This window comes from Nelusetta ayraudi, unplaced genomic scaffold (genome assembly GCF_046127955.1).
Source record: "Nelusetta ayraudi isolate G7.1 ecotype Tasmania unplaced genomic scaffold, CSIRO-AGI_Nayr_v1 ptg000042l, whole genome shotgun sequence".
Lineage (NCBI taxonomy): Eukaryota > Metazoa > Chordata > Actinopteri > Tetraodontiformes > Monacanthidae > Nelusetta > Nelusetta ayraudi.
The window spans coordinates 6,057,020-6,077,190 of record NW_027466092.1 but is presented as its reverse complement, the minus strand read 5'-3'; the positions used below and the strand labels follow the sequence as shown (position 1 = coordinate 6,077,190).

Below are 20,171 nucleotides of genomic sequence, written 5' to 3'. Positions count from 1 at the left end.
GTCTCATGGTACACTAGTTTGCTGCGGCACAGTGGTTGAAAAACACTGACTGAAAACACACATCCATATGACGACTTTATAAAGACAACAAACCTGGGAATGCAATTAAAAAGGCGACATTCAGCAGCCGCGTGATAGAAAAGCCAGAGTTTGGCAAAGAAAGCAAACGCAACGGCAAGTCTCAGCGTCTTTCTCCCGAGTTTGAAGTGAATCTTTGAGCTGAAAGTGTGCGGCAGGTCCTCTTACCATTCCATTGATGGGCACGTCGTCGTAGTGCAGCGCCATGCCGGACGGGCAGGCGTAGCCGTTGACCGGGTTGTCCAGGTACGGGTTGGGAGAAACAGCGCGTTTACTGGTGAAGCTGGTGAGGGTGGAAAGAGAGCGGTGTACTCATGAAACCTCCGCTGTTAATCAGCTCCATCCATGATGAAACACACATGGACTAATAAAAACACCCCAGTGTATTTGTGGCAGCAGCTCCAACCGATGGTTACTGAACCCACTTCAAGTGCAGAGGAACATTTCAACGAAGACCGCGGGGAAACTAGCGGAACGCTCGCTCACCAGAAGGACTGCTTGGCCAGCTGGATGACATTGGCGGTAGTCTCCACGTCAATGTAGTCGTAGTGCAGAGTGGCCGGGTCGGTGGTGGAGCCAGTCTCGGCCAGTAGGACGCCCAGCCAGCGGCCCATCATCTCAGAGGAAGAGGCCTGAGGACAGGAGGCATGTCAAGCACCGCTAGCTTGCTCCCTGAGTCGCGAGGAGTGAGCGCATCTCGTGTGTGACAAGTCAGTTAAAGGCTCAGCGTCAGAGGGTGAAGAAAGCAGCAGGTGGCGGAGCAGAAAACTGTCTGGGACACAATTCAGGGTTGGCTGGAGCAGAAGCGGAAAACATGAGCAAACTGCCGTGACTCTGACTTTAAGAGTTGGTTTATTAGCTTGAGGACTAGCATGATGTGTTTTCTGTTACACATTGCTCACCTCCAGCACAGCCACTTCCTGACTGTTGCGGAGCAGGCGGAAGGCAAACGGGTGCTTCTGGTCCAGGCCGGGGTTGACCTCGCAGCCGCGCAGGGGCAGCGAGGCGATGTGGCTCTTCAGGTCGTCTCGGTCCTTGTGGAGGAGCAGCTGGTTGTCCTTCAGGCGGCACCAGCGCTCCCGCCAGCGGTTGTTGGACAGCACGTTCAGGTAACCTGAGTGAGGAGAAGCCAGGGGATGAAAACACGAGGGACATAAAAGCTGTCCTAAAGTTACCACCAAAAGTTTAAAAAAAAAAAGAAGAAAAAAACTGCAATGAGTAGGTCAGAGGCTTTTGCTGAGAGAGATTATGCAATGTGGTTGAACAGATGCTTTTATTAAGCTGATGAAAGCTAAAAATCCCTATAAAATGAACTGAATCCACAAATAAGGTCACAGTTACCACACGTGGGCACGTCTTCCTCCGCCGACGACGTCTGCTCGTCGGTGGACGGCTTCTTCTTTCCCAGCCCGATGATCTTGGTGATCTTCTTTCCCGCTCCTTTCCCCACAGTCCCGGACTTCTGCTCCGACTTGGTGTTCTTCTTTCCTTTTCCTAACAGCGCAGAAAGAAACAGTTCATCATTATTATTATTATTATGTGTTTAATCCCGAAAAGCTATTAAAACAGAATTATCAACAAGCTCTCGAGGAAGCAGCACAGGCTATTGTTTGGAAAACAGACATTTATGGGAAAAAAAATGATGAGTTCATCCCCCCCCCCCCGCCTTTTTTTTTTTTGGCCAATTCCATTTGTGTCAGGGTGTTTCTGATTATGCTTACAAAGAGGGAAAAAATGGGCTCAGCTCCATCCAAAGACGAGTTCAGACATGGTTACAATGGGATCTGCAGGGGGTGGAACTGGGTTAGTCTGCAATGCCAGCAGCCCGACTGGTCACAGCTGCTTGATCTCAGCTGGCCCAGTTTTAAGAGTGGCACGGAATGGCACGGAATGGCACAGAATGACCGCGCTTCAGCGCAGTGACTCAGGTCTCGAGAGGAAGTCTGAGTCCAGGCGTCGCTGTGTGCGCTGCAATTAAGAGAGGAGCTTCTGTTTGGCTGCCCCAGTTTACACACTGAGGCCTCGGGTGTGTTTGAATGTGTACGGGTGTAACGTGTAAAAGTCTAGAAAACGTCAGACGAAGAAAGAACTAACTGGTCAGAAGTTTTAGTGCCGTGACAAGCAATAAAACAGATCAAACACATGATTTTGTGGGAATTTTCTGCAAATGGCAGACCTCATGGAGGGGGAGTCTGCAGAGGAGAAGTGAAAAATAAAAGAATTCCGCAGAACTGATGTCATTCTGAGACTCCAGCTCACATCAGGCATCTGAAGCGATCACATACACACATGAACAGATTGAGCCAGAAACACAACGGCTCAGTTTCGCATGGAACTGTGGTTCGGTGGCAAGTTGTAAACAAATTTAGCCTCAGTTTTAAGCCAAAATCTTTGATTTTTTTTTTTTTTTTTTTTTGACGTTCACAAACATCTACCCGTTAAATCCCATTTTCCATTTTCCACACAGATGGGATAGAGCCACCTTTAGCGCTGCTACCTTTATTAAATTGTGAGCCATCTGCACACAATTCAAGCTTGTGGTGCTTTTCTGTTCCTTTCCTTCCTAACGCCTGAAGTACACTAACACATGTGACACACAATGAAGGCCTGAGGTGGAAAGCAGGCGCGCAGATGTAAAAGCCATTCCAACCGTCTTTAAAAGGAGCAATTACTGTTCGTTTTCCGGTCAGGGGACAACGAGGAAGAAAATCAGTGATCAGGTGGATTTGATTCCAGTCAATTAACTCTTCTTGTGGCCAGGCAAGGAAAAAAAAAATCAGCCTGGTTAGTGGTGCTGGCAGCTAGGGAAAAAAAAAAAGGCTTTTAATTCAAAGCTGCATTAGACTGAACAGGCCTTCGTGACAGTTTCCAGTTACATGAGGGTCATTGTAACGACATTTTAATTACAAGGCTTTGAGTTTTTAGCATATCCAGAACAAAATGACTGACACTCTTCTCTTCTGAGGCCGAAGGACTGAGGACAGCTGCACAATGAGCAGTGTCAGGCTGTCACCAGCTGAGCCCGGTTTATGCCGCTCCAGTCAGGGTTAGATTGGTTTACTTTATTGTCAATGTTGATGGAGAAAGTCAAAGCAAACGCTGAGTGCAGGTAGAAAGGGCAAGTAGCCAAGTGCCCGTTCGAGACGAGGCACGTTGGTTCCTGCAGGAGTGGAGTTGTGACAGTAAGTGTGTGTGGAGGGACTCCAAGCTGTGTGTCAGGGACTTGAAATGAGCAGCTGCACGGAGGTCTGCTTTTACATACAACACTGAGGAAAGTGGAGGAAAAATTTGCTGAGGAGAAAAATTCCTTAAAAACAAACAAAAAAAAAAAGCCTGCAAACTTGAGACAACGGTCAAGCTGATCAAGATTATGCATAAAGTGTCATCATGTAACGTCCGTCATAGGTTCACATGCCGAGTCGGGGGCAGGCGGCATCTCTTTGTTTTGGCAACTGGTTGAACAGGAAAAAGGTCTTACAAAGAAACATCTTACACGTGTAGCGGTCGCAAAAAGTTTGTTGAATTTTTACTCGTGCATATGTGCCAAAAAAAATGATCAGCCACCCACCAGCTGTCTAAACAGCATTACATTATTCTACTTTGACATGTTCCTGTGTTTGCGGTGTCTTTCTTTCGACTGCCCGGCTCATCTGCTTTTCAGCGCAGCTGACCAGAAACACTAGGACTTCTTGCGCACGAGAGGGATTTCCCCTGGAAAGTCCGTCCAAAGACTTTGTGTTTACAACCAAATATGATGACCAAAGAATTCTGAGTGCCTCTCTCATGGAAGCAGCAGATGTTCATCGTCCATTCAAACGTTGCCGCGGATTATTTATCGCCGCTGCGGACTCTCACCTTGGTCCTTGCAGTCGGCGTGTCCGTTCTCGTGAGTCAGCTCCCCGTCGGAGCTCGGCCTGTCACACGATGCCTTCTGGCGGGGCAGGAAAAGGAAACCATGCACCGAGGAAAAGAACAGATGCACAAATGGTAGAGAGTGAGCCAAACTGTACTTTCCTAAAATAGAGACACGCGCGCGCGCGCACGCACACACACACACACACACACACACACATACACACACACACACACACACACACACACACACACACGCACACACACGCACACAGCTGTCTAATTACACCGTGCGTTAAAAGTCTTTTAAGAGCAGCTGCAACGTGTTATGGGTGAATTATTAGGCCGTGCCAACTAAAGAGTGGTTTGCCATTAAAAAGAGCCCTACATACACTGCCTTTTTCCATCACTAAACAAACATGCACGTCTGGGGATGCACGTGTTCGGTCTCTATCATTAGTTAGCATTTGAATTGGTGCCCCTTAATTTAATCTTGTTTAACGTTTTTGTAAGTACGTTTTGCGAATTGTTGTAATAACTGTGAATCCATGCTGCAATTCAACTTTGTGTCTGTCATCTGCATCCACATCAGGTATGTTTCTTAATAATAACACCACAATGGGCTCCAGTGGAACAGCATAGAGGAAAAATACTGTAGATCTAAAAAGCATATTTAGCCCTTTGTTTACAGTCTCCGGCAAAATTGACTTGTTTTATGCTTTGTTTGACCTTCTTTATGTTTGGATGGATGGACTAAAACAAGCCAGCCTTGAAGAGCATTACCTGGCTGGAAGTAGTCAATAATTTGGGAGAGGCATTGGTGCCCTTTGTGATGTCACAAATGGCTCATTTCCAGAAATGTGAGTTTTAGATGACTTTCCGAAAAGCTCAACAAGCAAAAGAACAATGGACTAGATGGACTTCTTTGATATATGGGGAGTTTACTGAGTTCACTGACTAGAGACACCTGTAAAGGGAATTTTGAATTGTATGGGACATTCAGACAGAAAACTAGGAATCCGAAAGTAGAACAACTTATTTAAATCCTGAATGTTATTTGTTTTGCTCATCATTTTGTTTTAGTTTCCGTTTTAGTATTACTAGTGTGGTGACAGTAAAGATGATACACAAAGATTTTTTTTTTTTTTTTACAAATCAAAAGGACAAAAGGAAGAAACAAACGGCACAAAATTTTCCTCGCCTCCAAATACCAAACATGTGAATCAGACGGTATGAAGTTCTGAAGTGGCAGCTGAATGCCAGAGCCGGAGATAAAAGCTGCAATGACTGAGAGCAGCGTGGTTACCTTTTCCAGTTCGGGTTTATGCACCGGTGACCCCGATCCAGCTCCATCCGGGTCGATGCATCCGTTCGCACACACCTCTCTCATTACCTGGCAGAAAAAACAAACACAAAAACCCAAAGCAGAGGGAAGCTTAGCGTTAGCCAACGAGGCCGCGACCAACAAGTGGAAACACTCACGCAACAACCTCGCAACAGCCAGGGGAGTTCACCCTATCCTGTGCGCCACCGCATGCGACTGGGAAATCACACGGCGTGGGCGGATTCCCCGCCTTTTAAAAAATCCTTAAATATTTCCTCACACCATTGCCACATAATTAAGCAGCCCATTCCCGCAGCTGAGCAAGCACGCTGGGTAATGCGCACCACATGTCCGGTCAGCTTCCTCCTCCTCACGCTTCCCATCACGCTACCGAATGGCAGCCCAGGGACCATAAGGCAACACGGCCCATGCAGTGAGGTAACGCCTGGGAGAGCGTGTGCGACTGCTGGGTAACAGACGGGCGATGAGGAGCGGCTGCGTGGCTGCTTCTAACATCAGACACCTTGATTTCTTTTGGGTGATTTTTTTGTGTTGGATTCAAAGGAATCCTACTGCAGCAAAAAGAGGGGCAAATGAGATCTGCAGGGCCGCGGGACGGGGCGCCAGCGCGCATTACGCTGACCTCGTTGGACTGCAGACCTGGCAACCCGCTCTCAGATCTGGCAATAGCCAGGCATGCGGCGGTGACTGGGGTGCGCGTTGATGCAGCGGGGCATTGTGGGGGGAAATGAGATTTGGGCCGAACCGCTGTGTGCGCAAGAGCGCTCTCTGACACACACACACACACACACACACACACACACACACACACACACTCTGAACCATCAGAACTGCTCAACTCATTGGTTTTGGCTAGGACGGAGCATAATTGGGCATTTGAGGGGGGGAATGACAGACTGTGGCTCCATCGGTTTGGCTCGGAGTGACGCCTGGAGGCCAGAGAGCGGGACAAACAGCAGCATCCTGCCTATCTTCCAGTCTGGACTTAAGTGGGTGAGATGATGTATTAATAAAGTGAAACTTGAGGAGCTGATGCGACGGCACACAACTGTTAGTGCTATAGGAAGCAAATGCTTTGCATTTACTGGCTGAGGCCGCAAAGTCTCAAGTCTGTCTGCTTTTAAGTTTCCTATAAAAGAAAAAGAGCTTGCACAATAATGGAAATAAAGCAGCGCTTTTGCTCTGCCTTTGGCTGCGCTCGCTAGATGCATAAAATTACAGTAACTTCACTTCAGTTTAGGGTGTGAATTCCTGCTTTATAATGATTTGTCCTGAGCTGCAGAACACTGTAAGAATGTGTAAAGTGCTTTATTGTTCACAATAATGATGAAAATGATGCAGCGTGGGGGGGCTGTCAAAGTGGCAGGAAAAGGGAAATATGAGACTCACTTTTGCAAAGTTCAGTGCAGAAAACAAGTAAGGAGAAGTTAGCAGGACTATCATGTTACTAAAAAACATAAAGATGACATATAGGTCAAGGCAAGAGAAGGGTAAGGTGAAAGAAGACAGGAAGAGGGGGAGAAGAGAGGGATAAATTCACCGTCAAGATCACCGCTGAAGTTTTAAAAGCATCTGTTCAGGACACAACATTGACCTGAGCACAACATAATCACATTGTTTGCAGATGACATCTGGAAAAGTTATCGCCACAAAAAGCACGCTATGGATTGCTAGCAGTGTGGACCAAGCTTGTCTATTCTACTTTCTGCTTCCCTGTGATACAAAAAAAAAAGGTCTCTTTTTTCTCATTTCTTTCACACTAATTTTTCTCACCAGCATTCAAAGACCGGATCCTGGCTGGCTTTCAGAAGTTTTTTGAACGCAACGATTATGTCCATCCTTATTCCACTGGAAAAGGGTTGTGACTGACTAAAAGACCAGTTCATAATAGCAAGGGTAGATTCACACACAAGAGGTAAAAAGAAAAAGTTTTATTGAAATGAAATTCCTGCTAATTGAAAGGAGTTTGTGCTAATTGGTCGGGCTGCTTGCCGCTACTCCACTGCCTGAGGATAGCGGGAATAGAGAGCAGGCGGTGGAGTGGAGGCCTTCCATCAATCAGCCATTAATGACATAAATACATACAGCTGACGTTGATTCACAGAACTGGTCGAGAGCAATTCAGTCCGATGGGACCACCGCTGACTGTCGGTTCACTATGGTTCCAATATCCAGACACCTGGTTGGGTACGGCCACTAGCAGAGCTGTTACCAATTGTTTAGGTGGTACAGAGATTTTGTATATTTTCATGAGTCTGTTTCGGAGCGTTTGCGGAAACCTCAGAATTATGCCCGCCCCAGTCGATCAATAAACAACAATTACCGCGCCTTAAAGCTAATTCAATCAAGGAGAAAAAAAAACTGAACCTGAAACTGTTTTGATCTTTGTTTCCTGACGGGCCATAAACACAGCAGAAACTTTTTGTGGGTGTAACACTGCAAATAATAAGACCGCTGTTTCCGCAGTCTGCCTGCAAAGAAGAATGCGTCAGACCTAACAAGGCCTCTGGTGGGTGATGAATCGACTGCATCTGTGTTCAGAGGCCTGCTGGTAAGACTGCAGGACAGGGGGAATAAAGTTGGCAGCTCGAAGGCACAAATTATTTGTGGAAAAATGAAAAAAATCTAGTGCAAGTGGTGCCAGAGGGATCTCCAAATGGTGCACAATGCACGGTGAAGGACAAACAAGGAATTCCAGGTTTCCTTTAAATCCAAAGACCAGATGAGGCCCGTCTTTCCTGCGATTGAAATAGAAAGAGTCCGGCGGTGCACCAAAAGCCGAGCAGGGGCTTAAAAGGCAAAAAAGACCCAGAGCCTATTTGAAGACGTAGGGTGGGTTTGTTTTGAAGACTTATCAACGCTGCCAGACGGAGAGATCAGAGGGTGAAAGAGAAGACCTGGGGAGGGGGTTTGACAGAGGAAGGCAAAGAATGTGTTAAAGACAAAGCCATGAGTGATCAGAGGAGTTCAATCCAAAACATCATCACATCAGAGCGAGTCCAAAACCTGCTCACAGTGAAATGGACATAGAATAGCAGGAAGAGGTCTGTCCTAAACATCAGCGACAGCTGCTCCCATGTTCAAGATGAAAGGCACAGCGGACAGCACGCAGCTTTCAAGCCCCCACAAATCTCAACTATGCTATAACGCTATAATCTGCAGCAGCAGAAGAACACAGCAGTTATTAATCAAATGTAAGGTGTGCATTTGGATGGGTTCATTTAAAGGCCCAAGCATCTATGTTTCTTTTTTTGGGAGGCAAAATGGTAGAATGTTATAAAATTCAATATCCCATATAAATACTGCAATATCCTGGCAATGCTGCTAAACAGATCACAGTGGGCCTTTAAACTGTGATTTCATTTTAATATTACCGCTGACATGTTAAAGTGGTTAAAGTTGAAGTGGTGCTGCCATGACTGTATTGCTGTAATGATACTAACATTTTGATGATCTTTCACCACATGATATTTCCTTGTAAGGAGAAACACTTTAAAACAGGGAAACAGCCAGGTGAGTTGGCAATCTTTTTTTTTTGTCTACTGAAAGAGATCTATTCTCCATAGAAAAACACAAGGAGCTATGAAAGAGGTGGATCATTTGAAATGCTCTCTGGACAACAATATTTTACCTTCAGCCACTCCTCAGCCTGCTCTTTGCTCTGCACAGCCAGCACGAGAGCGTCTGCCCCCTGGTGGACGATCCTCAGTTCGTGCTTCTTCTTCTTGCCGTCTTTGGGGATGTGGGTGATGCTGCACCCTGACAGAGTCAGCTCCATCTGCGGGGTGTGGTCTTTGGAGGACTTGTAACACTAAGAGGGAGAATGAAAAAGGCAGCTGAATGGCCTGACACGATGTGACGGCCTTATTGGTATTTCACTGTGTATGAATGGATACGTTCGCATTTGATCTCCTACCAGCAGTTTGTTGTCCTTGATGACACAGAGCAGCTTGGTCCACTGGCCGAAGCGCTTTTTCCGCAGCAGGAACGCACAAATCCGAGAATCCTTGACCAGATCCATGGACGCCTCTTCTGACGGCCACTGGTGACGCATCTTCTGGTCCTTTCCATCCTCCTCCTCTTCGTCGTAGGACTCGTAGGAGCTGCTCATGGCATCCGAGTCATAATCTGCCAATAACAAGAACATCAATTATTTAAGGAAAAGGTTTAAAAGTCAGAAGTGACAGGTTTAAATGACAAAGATCAATATGTGACCCACTGGAGGTGATGTACTCGGGAGCTTTTCCAGGACCCAAAGGCACGGCCTCTTCATAGTAGCCTTCTGGCAGAGAGGAGCTGGGAAGAGGAGGTGGGCCGTTGTTTGGAGGCTGCACAGAAAACACAAATTGAGTAGTTTTGATTGTTGGAAGTTAAGATTAAGTGAAGGTATGACACTTTCACTTCCTTGTCCGTTTGCTACAACATCCATTATTGGCATCTCTATTCCTGTTTTTCACTTGTATTGCATCAATCTGTAGACATTCAAGGTTGCCAGGTTTGAAAAATTGTTTTGAATCATCTTTATTAAAGGCTGACCATGAATCAAAGGAGCTGTTTCCATCAGCACAAGTGTGCAATCATTTGTTCGACCTTTGATGCATCCGCACTTTATGCACAGTACATTATGTTGTGGGACATTCTCTAAATATTCTGAATCATTGTTTTACTTCTTTAGGGAACTAATGTGGTAGTTGAGGCGACCGCTGATCTTACGTCATAGTTCCACCAGGCACAGATCTGCTGCTCTGAGACCCTGAAGTGGTTTCTGTTTATACCGCACCTGAAGACTTTTATAATTGGAGTGTTTGGTCTACCTTCTTTTGTTGTTTCACTAAGGTTTTCTTGATCTGACCCTTATAGTTCCTTGATCTTTGAGTTTCCATCAAAGCAACTCAGTTAAACAGATTCTTTTCAACATTGTCACCGGACTGACCCGATTTCCTATGCTGCTGATGCAATCAAAATGTTTGTTCCTCTTATAAAATAACAATGTTATGCACAAAACAGATGTGTCAAGAAAGATAGTGAGATACACAAAGACAAGGGGAACTGCTGTGCCGCAAAAACTCAGGTATTTTCACAGCTAAAGAGCGAAGCAGAAAAGGAAACAAGAGGGAGTGAGAATAAAATTCTTGTGAGAAATCAGAGTCAATAATTTTATGGCCTTGTGTGCCAGAAGAAACATGGCAGTGGCCAAAACAAGAAACCAAACCTGAAGTGTTGTTATGGCCAGTTAATAACGTTTGGAACCAAATTTAAAGGCAACTTAATAAGTGAAATAACAAAGCCAAACAGAGAATAACAAACGACTTGGAGAGTAAAGACGATACAGTAAACCGCCGACTTGATTACACGGTTAAAAAAAGCCTTAAAAAAAGATCATTCACAATCTTATACTGACAGCAGAGTGGGAGAGAGGAATGGAATGAGACCTCCTTTGTTTGAACATGTTCTCTTCGGCAGCACTCCGTCCAACAAACCCACTATGTTATCGTGAGGGATCAAATGTGTAGCCTGACGTGATCAGTTTTGGCTAGTGCGCCATCTCTCTGATGTTTCAGGCCTATAAAGTAACACATCTGCTGCTATAAACACTGAGGCCTGGCAGCACGTAGAAGCAAGGGTCTTACTGGCTGGTCAGGTCTGCTAGAGTAGTGCGTGCACATTTTAAAATATATTGTTTTCTGAATATTGCAAAGTAACGTTGTTTTGGTGTGTTTATTTAGGTCTTTTTAGCTTCTTAAGTAAATATCATTTGGAGCTGTTGTAGAGTGAACGCACAAAAGCTGTGAGGTGAGGTCAAAGTGTCAACGTGTCCCAAATACCGCAATGAATAATCAAATGACATGAAAATGCTGCTTCTCTAATGAGGCATGAAATGTCTTTTTAGTGTAAAAATAGACATAGGCATTACCAAAGCAATGTTTCTTCTGAAGCCAGGCCAGCTCAAAAAAAAAAAAAAAAAAAAAATCTAATTATATTCTGTTAAAAGTCACAAGTACAGATGCGTTCCAAATCTACACTTGAAGCTCTTTGCACAAAGAAAATGCTGCGTAATATTTTCCTCTTATGGAAAGCCCCTTTCATTTTCCTCTTTTATTTTATTTACTGGTGGCACCAGCAAACCATTTTCCGCTGGTTATTAAAAGGAGAAACTCCATAACTGTCCTAAAACTCTCTGTGGCATGGACCGTTGGTCATCGTCGGTTATGTCAACGGCCACTGCTGTAGCAACGTGGAACAGTCATAAAAGAGGCTTGGCTGGGGCGAAGCCTCAACGGCGAGCTCCTTCAAAGAGCAGAAAGTATGTGTCACACTGACAGGGGATGGTTCGGCATTACAGTCATCATGCTATAATTATGGCGGCGCTGTAATGACAGGTTTCTGGCGAATTTTGGCTTGAGTGAGCACATGAAGGAGCAAGAGGAATGCCGTGGAAAGGGCCCATCTATTAGGGAAGACGACGCGATATAGTGATGACCTGTAATTTTCTTATTGGTTCATCCCTTTGGCCCTCAGCAGTTTCACTGAATGTTAGCAGTGGGTTCTGATTATTATCATTTTCTACTACTTCAACGTGAAAAATTAAGTAAAGACTTGTTTGTCATGTGACTGTGATGACATGTGCAATTCATATCAGTGCAGGATGTACAGTGCACCTGTGACTGTATTTTGCTAATTTAGCCACTCTTTAAGGAGGATGTTAATAGATCTTAATAGTAACACACAAAATATGTTGGATATTTTCAGGAAGCTAGTCTCACACCAATATTCTTTAAAGGACAAGAGCAGCCTCGGAGACCCTTTTTGATGCTTTGTTTTTAGTTAGCGTCTTGCATTTTTGTCCTTCAAATCAAAATATCAAAATATCTGGGACTAAAAAAAAACTTTTTTGTGAGAAGCAGCAATAAACAAGACAAAACAGTAAAAAACTGCTTCCTGCCCTTGAAATGAAGTGCAAAGAAGCTTTATGTTCAGGCACAACCACATGCCATGACAACCATATAGTGGCAACTGGTAGTTTCATGCTTCCTAATACATAATAAATGGACCTTCAGTATCTTCAGTTCAACATAATTGTGGCAGAAACACCTTCATCCCTTGATCAGCTTCAAACTCCTTTTTCATTGGACTTGACACCATGTATGAAGTTGTCTGTCAAGACACAGCATTCTGCCTCCTTGCTGCACCAAAACTAAGCTTTTACTCTTTAATAATAAGCTGGGTTTAAAGCCCCAAAACGGCCAATTTCTGCAGATAAAACACAAATCCAGACAAATACCAGACTTGTGACAGCATCTGTCCAACAGTCCATTATTAAAGCCTCTTGACCTCACTTTCTCTCTGTGTGTTTCCTATCACTTTCCAATCCATTTTCTTTCTCCAGCCAAGTATTTCTCGTCCCTGTTTATCTTTCCTGCCTTATTGGTGCGCCAAAAAGACTGATGCTTAAACTTGGGCTTGGAAGCTCTATGGTAATCAACCAAACAACATCGTCCTCAACAACATTCTTGGCCCACTACACGCAATGCAGAGTTGTGGTTTTCTTCATACGTCTCTTATCTATATGAATACGTTCTGTTATCCCCCCCGAGTGATAATCCCCCTTTTCATCAAAACAGCACTTGTTTTTTTTGTTTTTTCAACTGCCTTGAATAAACCTTATCGCATATCCTCTGAGAGAAGCAGCGGTTCGGTGAACTCATTTCTTGGCAGGCGATGCGCTGCCCTGCTTAAGCCAAACACCGCCAGCGCTCGCACCACTCCCTTCCAGATGACTGCCAGTGGTAGAAAAAAAAAATATTCCCTTGAGTGGTAGGGAGGACACAAAGGCAGCGTGGGGAGAATGCACTCAGCCAAGTGGTCAGACAATAAGGTGCAGCCTCAGGTTTATAAAGTAGATGTTAGAGTGAACTTGGTTGTGTTGGTGGAGATGAAGTGTTGAAATGAGGTCGGCCGCTTCATATCTAACTTTGCAATGACTTCTCATTGAAACGTTTCAAGGAACACCTTTTATTTAAGAAAACAACACAATGAGGAATCAGACATTTTGGAAAGCAGCTCTAACGCTCCCGAGATTGTGATCCAAGTGCTTCATGGTTTACAGGAAAAGGGGAAGCAGTGCAAATGGTAAATATGGAGCGCACATACACTCACATACACACACCAGCAGACATAAACACACTTGAAGGCACAATAGACCCTTCCTTTGCTTTCATTTCCTGAAACAACAGCTTGACTGTGTAGCCGTGTTGACCGGATCTAAAAAGTAGCGCGCAGGACACTCAAACCAATAGAAGTTCACTGCAGTCCCTTTGCATGTCGAGCATAAATTCCAAAACATGAGAGTTTATATTCCTTTACTTTAAATGAGGCGCAGATGTCCAGAACTTCTGATTGCCATCTTCTGGGAACATCCTCTGAAATCCAGATTAGAAATGGGGCAAATCAGCCACGCTTCCTGCATTTTCACCACTTTTCTTCTTCATCCTCAGACAGATTGGATGTCTGGAAACAGACTACATTGATATAAATGTATTTATGCTGGGGAATAGTACCCTAAAATACACAACAAATTGAAGATTGCACGAAAAACACTCCACACTTATTCGAAGACTGCTAAAGATGTTAAAATCAATATTTTGAAAATTTTGACCGAAAACACTGCAGTGTCAGGATCAAGAGTTCAACTGTTCATTTGTTTACACTGTCTATCTACTTCTTCTTGGTGAGACTACTATAGGAAAGAATACATCATATAAGAAAATGTTGTTGATGGTCTGCGAGCCATTCAGGAAAGTGGCATCCTAGTTGCTTTGCAGGATAATAAACTGCTAGAACACCTCAATCACTTGAAGCAATTGCTTGGTACATGGTATGATCTGCCATGGCATAAACGCTGATCTTCATTCCCAAGTGAACACACTGCTGCAACCGTGAGAGGAGTCCCATGCATATCTACATGTCAGAACTCCACAATCATAATGTGTAATTACGCAGCGGTCGAGAAGTCCCGACCTTGGTTTGGATCCGCTGAGTGGGAGGTTTGTCTCCCGCTCGCTCTCGCCTTGGCATGGAACTCCGTGCCAAACATTTTAGCCAAGCATTTTCCCCCCCCTCCTATTTTTTTTTTTAAACTCTGTGCTGGAGGACTGGACCTGAATAAATGTTTCTGCCATAGTGCCAGTGAGATGCTGGAATGGATAAACTGAGCGCACACAGGAAAGCCACTCCCATTGGAAAGGGAAAATACAAGGATTAATGGCATAATGTCAGATATAGAGGAACAAGTTTGCAAACTGGCGCCAATCAAAACAGGGTTTTCAAATCGTCTTTGATTGGCCACCATGCTTCCTGGCTGCAATGGGTGGCTCAGATTAGTAAATGACCAAATATGAGGCGTGTGATGTAGGCGAAGCTGGTTGAAAAAGGTGTGTTTTTGTAAAATGAAAGACTGTGATGCACTCTAAAGACAGGGCTGCTGGGCTGCTCTGGTCAGCACAGGTCCAAGGACATAACCAAAGTTACCTGTCACACGTCCATTTGATTCCATGTTGTCTTACTTACTTTGACAGCTGGCATCGTGCGGCTTTTCTCACCACATTCGCTCCCTATGGTGCGTCCATTTTTAGCCCCTACTCTCAGAAGAATCAGGCACAGTTCAAGAGAGGCTGAAGTGGAACCGCACTGCCACCTTTGAAAAGCATACCTTTGAACAGTACCCATGTATGTGACACAGACAGAGGACAGATGGAACCAAGTGTGCGGACAGAGACCCGTATGGAGCTGCCGAGCGGAGCACGAGGTCAAGCAACGGCAATGACTTCTAAATTGATGCCAGACGGCAAACGGAGATGAAAGCAAAGCAAAGAAAACAGCTGCATGGAGCTCGCTTGCTAACAGTCATCCTCAGGTTTGACCCTGTGCGTGGTGCCTTTGTCCCAGGATAACCTCATAAATGCCAGCTTGTAAAACAATGGGTTAAGATGTAATTCATTTTACTGGACCTGCAATGTAAAAAGAGAACAAGCTAGGAAAGAAAAAAAAGACACTTTACATTCATTGTTTCTCAACCTTTTATCTAGTCTGTCATTACGCTGTTCAGCTTTTCCTCAGCATTTAAATTTATTTTTTGTTTATCTCACTTCTGGATCTGGATGTGATTTATTGACACACATTTTCTTTTTCCGCAAGCACCCCCCCCCCGAAAGACCACACAGACAAAGACATGACGAAACCCTCCCCTTGATTTCAAAATTCCTTTACAAAAGCTCAGTTGTTGAATTTGCAAATTGACTTATTTTGTGTTTGATGACATCTTTCTACACAGTTCAGCTGGAGCCTTTCAACATTTTTTGAACTGATTCAATCATTTGCATCGGAATGACAGGGAAAAAGTCAGAATTGGATTATTGGGTGTCCTTAACAGGCAAGTTATGGGAACAGATTGCTTAACACTTTCAAGATGTTCAAGACTGTCAATAAAGAAAACAACAACACATTCTTTAGAACTTCAATAAAAAAGCTGCATGTACCCCAAGTGAGAGGAACCAAACTGTAATCACACTGAGACAAAATCCTTCCAAAAAGCTCTCCACTAAACTCAGGGCCTCGTCCAAGCTCTCGACCCGCCAACCTCTGTGATACACATCTAAGTGTTCCAACTCTCTGTTTATATATGAACCACCCACGCGAGTGTTACCTCTGATAAACAAAAAAAAGGTCTCCCAACTCCATTTCTGTCTTCCCAGTCATCATTTCTCTCCTTCCTGTCTTGGCCTGGCATGCTAAAAGTCCATTTTGCGGGACAGGTGTATTGACAGGAGTGCCCTTGTTGGCGGATGTGCCGGCCTGCCAGCTGCACTGGAAAAATAACTGGAGAGTGAGATTGGGTTGGGTGTTTCCTGCATTTCTCTCACCTCACAATGAAGTGAAAATGTGGGACAACAGGAGTTGGTGTTGGCCAGTGAGAGCTGGTGGTCCGTTGCTTGGGGAGGGCGTCACAGGCCTGCTTTTGCTGGAACAACGCCTTGTGTTAAGTAAATATATATATATATATCATCTGGCTAGGAAGTGGGCTGCTATACTTTAATGAAAGTCACACTCATGGATCCCCAAGCGTAGGTCCACATTCAAGTGCAGGGAACTGTTAACATACTGTATATTAGGGATTGTGGTTGTGGCTTCAAGCAAAGCATTACATTGTACATATCAATTTTTTGTATGGATGTATGAATAATAAGAGATGGAAAGTAAAATGGGGCATTGTTAAGACATTTTTTATTAGTCATCAAAAAATGAATGTGGAAAGGAATGATTTTCTTTCTGCAATCTACATAAAGGTTTAAAGGAAAATGTCTACTATAGGACAGCAAGTAGGACACTGTTTCTACTTCCTGTTAACATGTTACTGTAACTAACAGGCCAATATTCAAACAAATGAACCACACAGGAAATCAGAGTTAGTTCACACACTGGTTTTCTTGTCGACTGCAGGAATTGCTTCAATTTCCCCACAAGTTTGCCAAATCACATGAAGTGAAGTGTGGGGGGAAAAACCGACAGTGTCAAATGCTCCCTAAAGCTGTGAAATAGGTTTTCCAGTCATGGCCCACTTTCTATGTGGGGACTTTTTCTCAGGTTGTTGTAAGTAAGTTGACCCTGAAGAACTGTAAAAGGGAACTCTTATTTATTATCATTTTAGAAATATAGAAATTAGTGGAAGGTTTGGCCGGGGATTCGAACCCAGGACCTCCAGCGCTAACCACTGCACCCTAGTCCCTTTTTGTCACTGCTAAATACTCCAAAGCATCAAGCAGGGAAATGAGTGACTGCCTCGGCATTAAGACAGCGGGGCAATATTGCTGACGTCACTGGATGCTTTGCTGTGGTTAACCCGCCACCAAAGTGAGGGAACCCCCTCTTGGGAATGATGTAAGAACTGAAAGCTGATTCATGTGCATCAAAACCACCCCCCAAAAAAACAATCAATCAGATTCACCTCTCAAGAAAACCCATTAAGGTTTTGGATTGTGAGCCAGCTCCTGCTCGACGCTGCATATTGACACACTGACTGGCTGCACTGTGTTCTCCCCGCAGGGCAGAAAACATTTGGTTTGGCAGAATACGACAGGGCCTGCATTTATTTCCACAGACAAAGCTGCCGGCCACCAACGGGGCAGTGACTTGCTGCGGCCAAGAAATTAAAATGTGGCGTGTTCAAACAAGAACGGTCACCCCAAAACCGCTGGTGATACCTAGCAATGCATAGGCACGCACTGAGGACCTCTGAGTATACAGTACGGCCGCTGTTTGAGTACAAAGCTCGGGCTGAGACATATATTTAGAGAGGGCTTGCGGAGGAGGGTGGGGTGGGTGTGTGTGTGTGTGTGTGTGTGTGTGTGTGGGGGATGGGGTTGTCTTGTTCAAACTGAAAGGGGCGAGGAAATGAACTCCAAATGGGACCCAGACGGCCCCTCGGATGAAGCAAGCGGGCCAGTGTGTATACAGCAGATCCATCACATGAACACACGTCTATACACGGGTTTAGTTGCACAGCGCTGCGCTCGGGGGAAGGCAGGGGAGGAAGAGAAGCGACGGGGGGAGGTGCCAGTGTTCCCCAACGTCAACACAGATGGAAATCATTTGTGTCCCACACTCTCCTACGGCAGGACTGCCACGCTGCCTCGCGCAGCGACGCAAACGACGCCAGTGTGGGAGTTCCGTCATTCGCAGACAACTCGGGCCTGGAAACAGCGGCAGCAGCTGCAGCTTTTGAAATGGCTCGATTCAATGTTTGATCGTCAAATGCTTGGTGGTGCATTTCATTCCAATTTTTACTGAGTCACGCATTAAGAGATCTGTTTCGGTCCTATTTGTTACACCAAGGATGTTCAGTCTGCCACAGAACCAAAAAGTTCAATCATGTTGTCATGCTGAAAAGTTGTCATGATGGGAAACACCGTGGTTTGAGAAAGCCAACATTTCAGAACACCTAACAATTTCGATCACATTATTTCTGCGGTATAAGCTGCACCCAGAAAGTGCAGGAAGCCCCTGGGCTGTGTGCAGAGGAAACTAAATCTGTCATTACTTTCCCCTTTATTTTATTATTGTCTAAACAGTCCAAATATTCTATTTTTTATTAAGTAATAAAACAGATGTGTGTTCAAGGTGTGTGGCCTGATCCTGAATTTGGCAATAACAAGGCTGGAAGGCAAAAACTAGGCACCTTTACCACACTAGTGTATTCTGCAGGGCCTGTGTTGTGAGATGATTGACCAGACAATTGCTAGAAATAAAGACATAAAACTCAGAGGCACCACTGTCTGCATAAATGTCACAAAAAAAAAAAAAAAATACGAAAAGAACCTGAAATAAGAATAATAATAATAATGTTATAATGTTATAAGACAGAAAAAAAGGTTAAGTTCTATACACGCAAACGCCTTTTGTCTTTGAACGTTCCTTCCTCCATCTGGACCCACGTGTGTTTCTTCTTCGGAGTTAAGCTCAATGGAAACACAATTCACGTTTCATTTTTGAGGACTTGCGCTTCAAACTGGTCGACAGCTGGAAAGGGTTCATGTGGCTGAGGCAGAAGGCTGCTTGATGACAGGAATGTATTTCATGGCAAAGATAAAAGAGCCTCACTTGCGTAGCGCAACCCTGTAGAAATGAGAAGAGACAGCGAGCGAGAAGGAGAGCGAGCGTCTTGAAGCCCGAAAAAACTTCAAGTGGGATTCAGTCACACTTTGTGGTTATTATGATCTAATTAGAGACAGGCCTTGTCTTTGTGTGCCTTTCACACGTACGCGTGTGTGTGTGTATGTTTGAATGTGGCACGTTACACATTGTAAAAATGGCGCGGCAATCTCCCTCATCGGGTGGCTCATGTGATTTATGAGGTGAGGGGACTGAGTGAGTTGAGGAGATCCTCCTGCTTCACTCCAAGACACATGTAGCATGCGTGCCTGACACCAACCACCACTTTCAGACGTCTGAGCTGCAGAACATGTGGCCGTTTGGCAATATGAGGAGGAAACAAATAATTTAGAGGAAAAAAACGCAGTGATGAAGTGATGAAACACAATTTCTGCTTGCTTAGCAGACCACAAAGAAAATCAATTGCTTACGAGTCTCGGAAACGGTACGTCTCGCTCAGCTGCTTTCGCAGTGCTTTTTTTTTTCACTAGCGTGACCATCATGTGCCACCATTAGATACACAGGCTGTCAAGAGTCAATGAGGCAAACCAAAAGTATAGAGAAGGTTTTGTGACGGCTCAATCCCAATTCAAAGTCCAAAGAAACTCACAAATGTTCGCTATTTTCTCCATTAAAAACCTTAGAGGTTACAAAAAAACATTGTTTTGTCTTAGGTTAATATTATTTTGATGATTAATGGTCTCTTTTTCATAAAATGACAATTGGGATTGGGCCATTGTGTCTTCCATTCTATTCATAATAGCAAATATTGAACAAATATTATGTAATAGATACACGCAGATGAACGTTGCGCAACAAAAGCAGTAAATCAAATCAAAAGTTGAATAACAAATAAACATTTTTGTCAGCTTGAGGGCTTGTTCCAGGAACAAAAAGTGCACAACTCACACCTCCAGGTCTGACTTATTGTAATGTCGGCCAACTTGTCATTTTGCTGTATCACTGCAGTTTACAAAAGACACTTAAGGAATTTATTATGGAAACATGTTTGAGTTCTCACACCAAGAGTGTCCTCTCCCGAGTGTTTGGAAGCAGAGGAGGAGGTATTTCAGTCCAAGACAGAGCGGTCAACATGCTGTATGTGCAATGCAACACTCAACGATGCCAGCTGCAGAGTAAATCAAAACAATACCCAACAATTATTGCTTGCGTAACAGTGAGTAATGACAAT

At 44.4% G+C, this 20,171-nt stretch overlaps 1 protein-coding gene across 3 annotated transcripts in view; it reads right to left on the bottom strand.

Annotated features, from left to right (window-relative positions):
• afap1 (actin filament associated protein 1) overlaps nt 1–20,171 on the bottom strand; it is a 65,462-nt gene that overhangs the window by 7,004 nt on the left and 38,287 nt on the right. For all 3 annotated transcript variants that reach the window (XM_076033916.1, XM_076033915.1, XM_076033917.1), the window contains exons 4-12: nt 9,495–9,603; nt 9,192–9,403; nt 8,907–9,086; nt 5,237–5,323; nt 3,934–4,009; nt 1,420–1,572; nt 981–1,192; nt 565–710; nt 247–361 (exon numbers count right to left, since the gene is read on the bottom strand). In XM_076033916.1, coding sequence (XP_075890031.1) covers nt 247–361; nt 565–710; nt 981–1,192; nt 1,420–1,572; nt 3,934–4,009; nt 5,237–5,323; nt 8,907–9,086; nt 9,192–9,403; nt 9,495–9,603 — 1,290 coding nt within the window. The remainder of the gene's footprint in view (nt 1–246; nt 362–564; nt 711–980; nt 1,193–1,419; nt 1,573–3,933; nt 4,010–5,236; nt 5,324–8,906; nt 9,087–9,191; nt 9,404–9,494; nt 9,604–20,171) is intronic.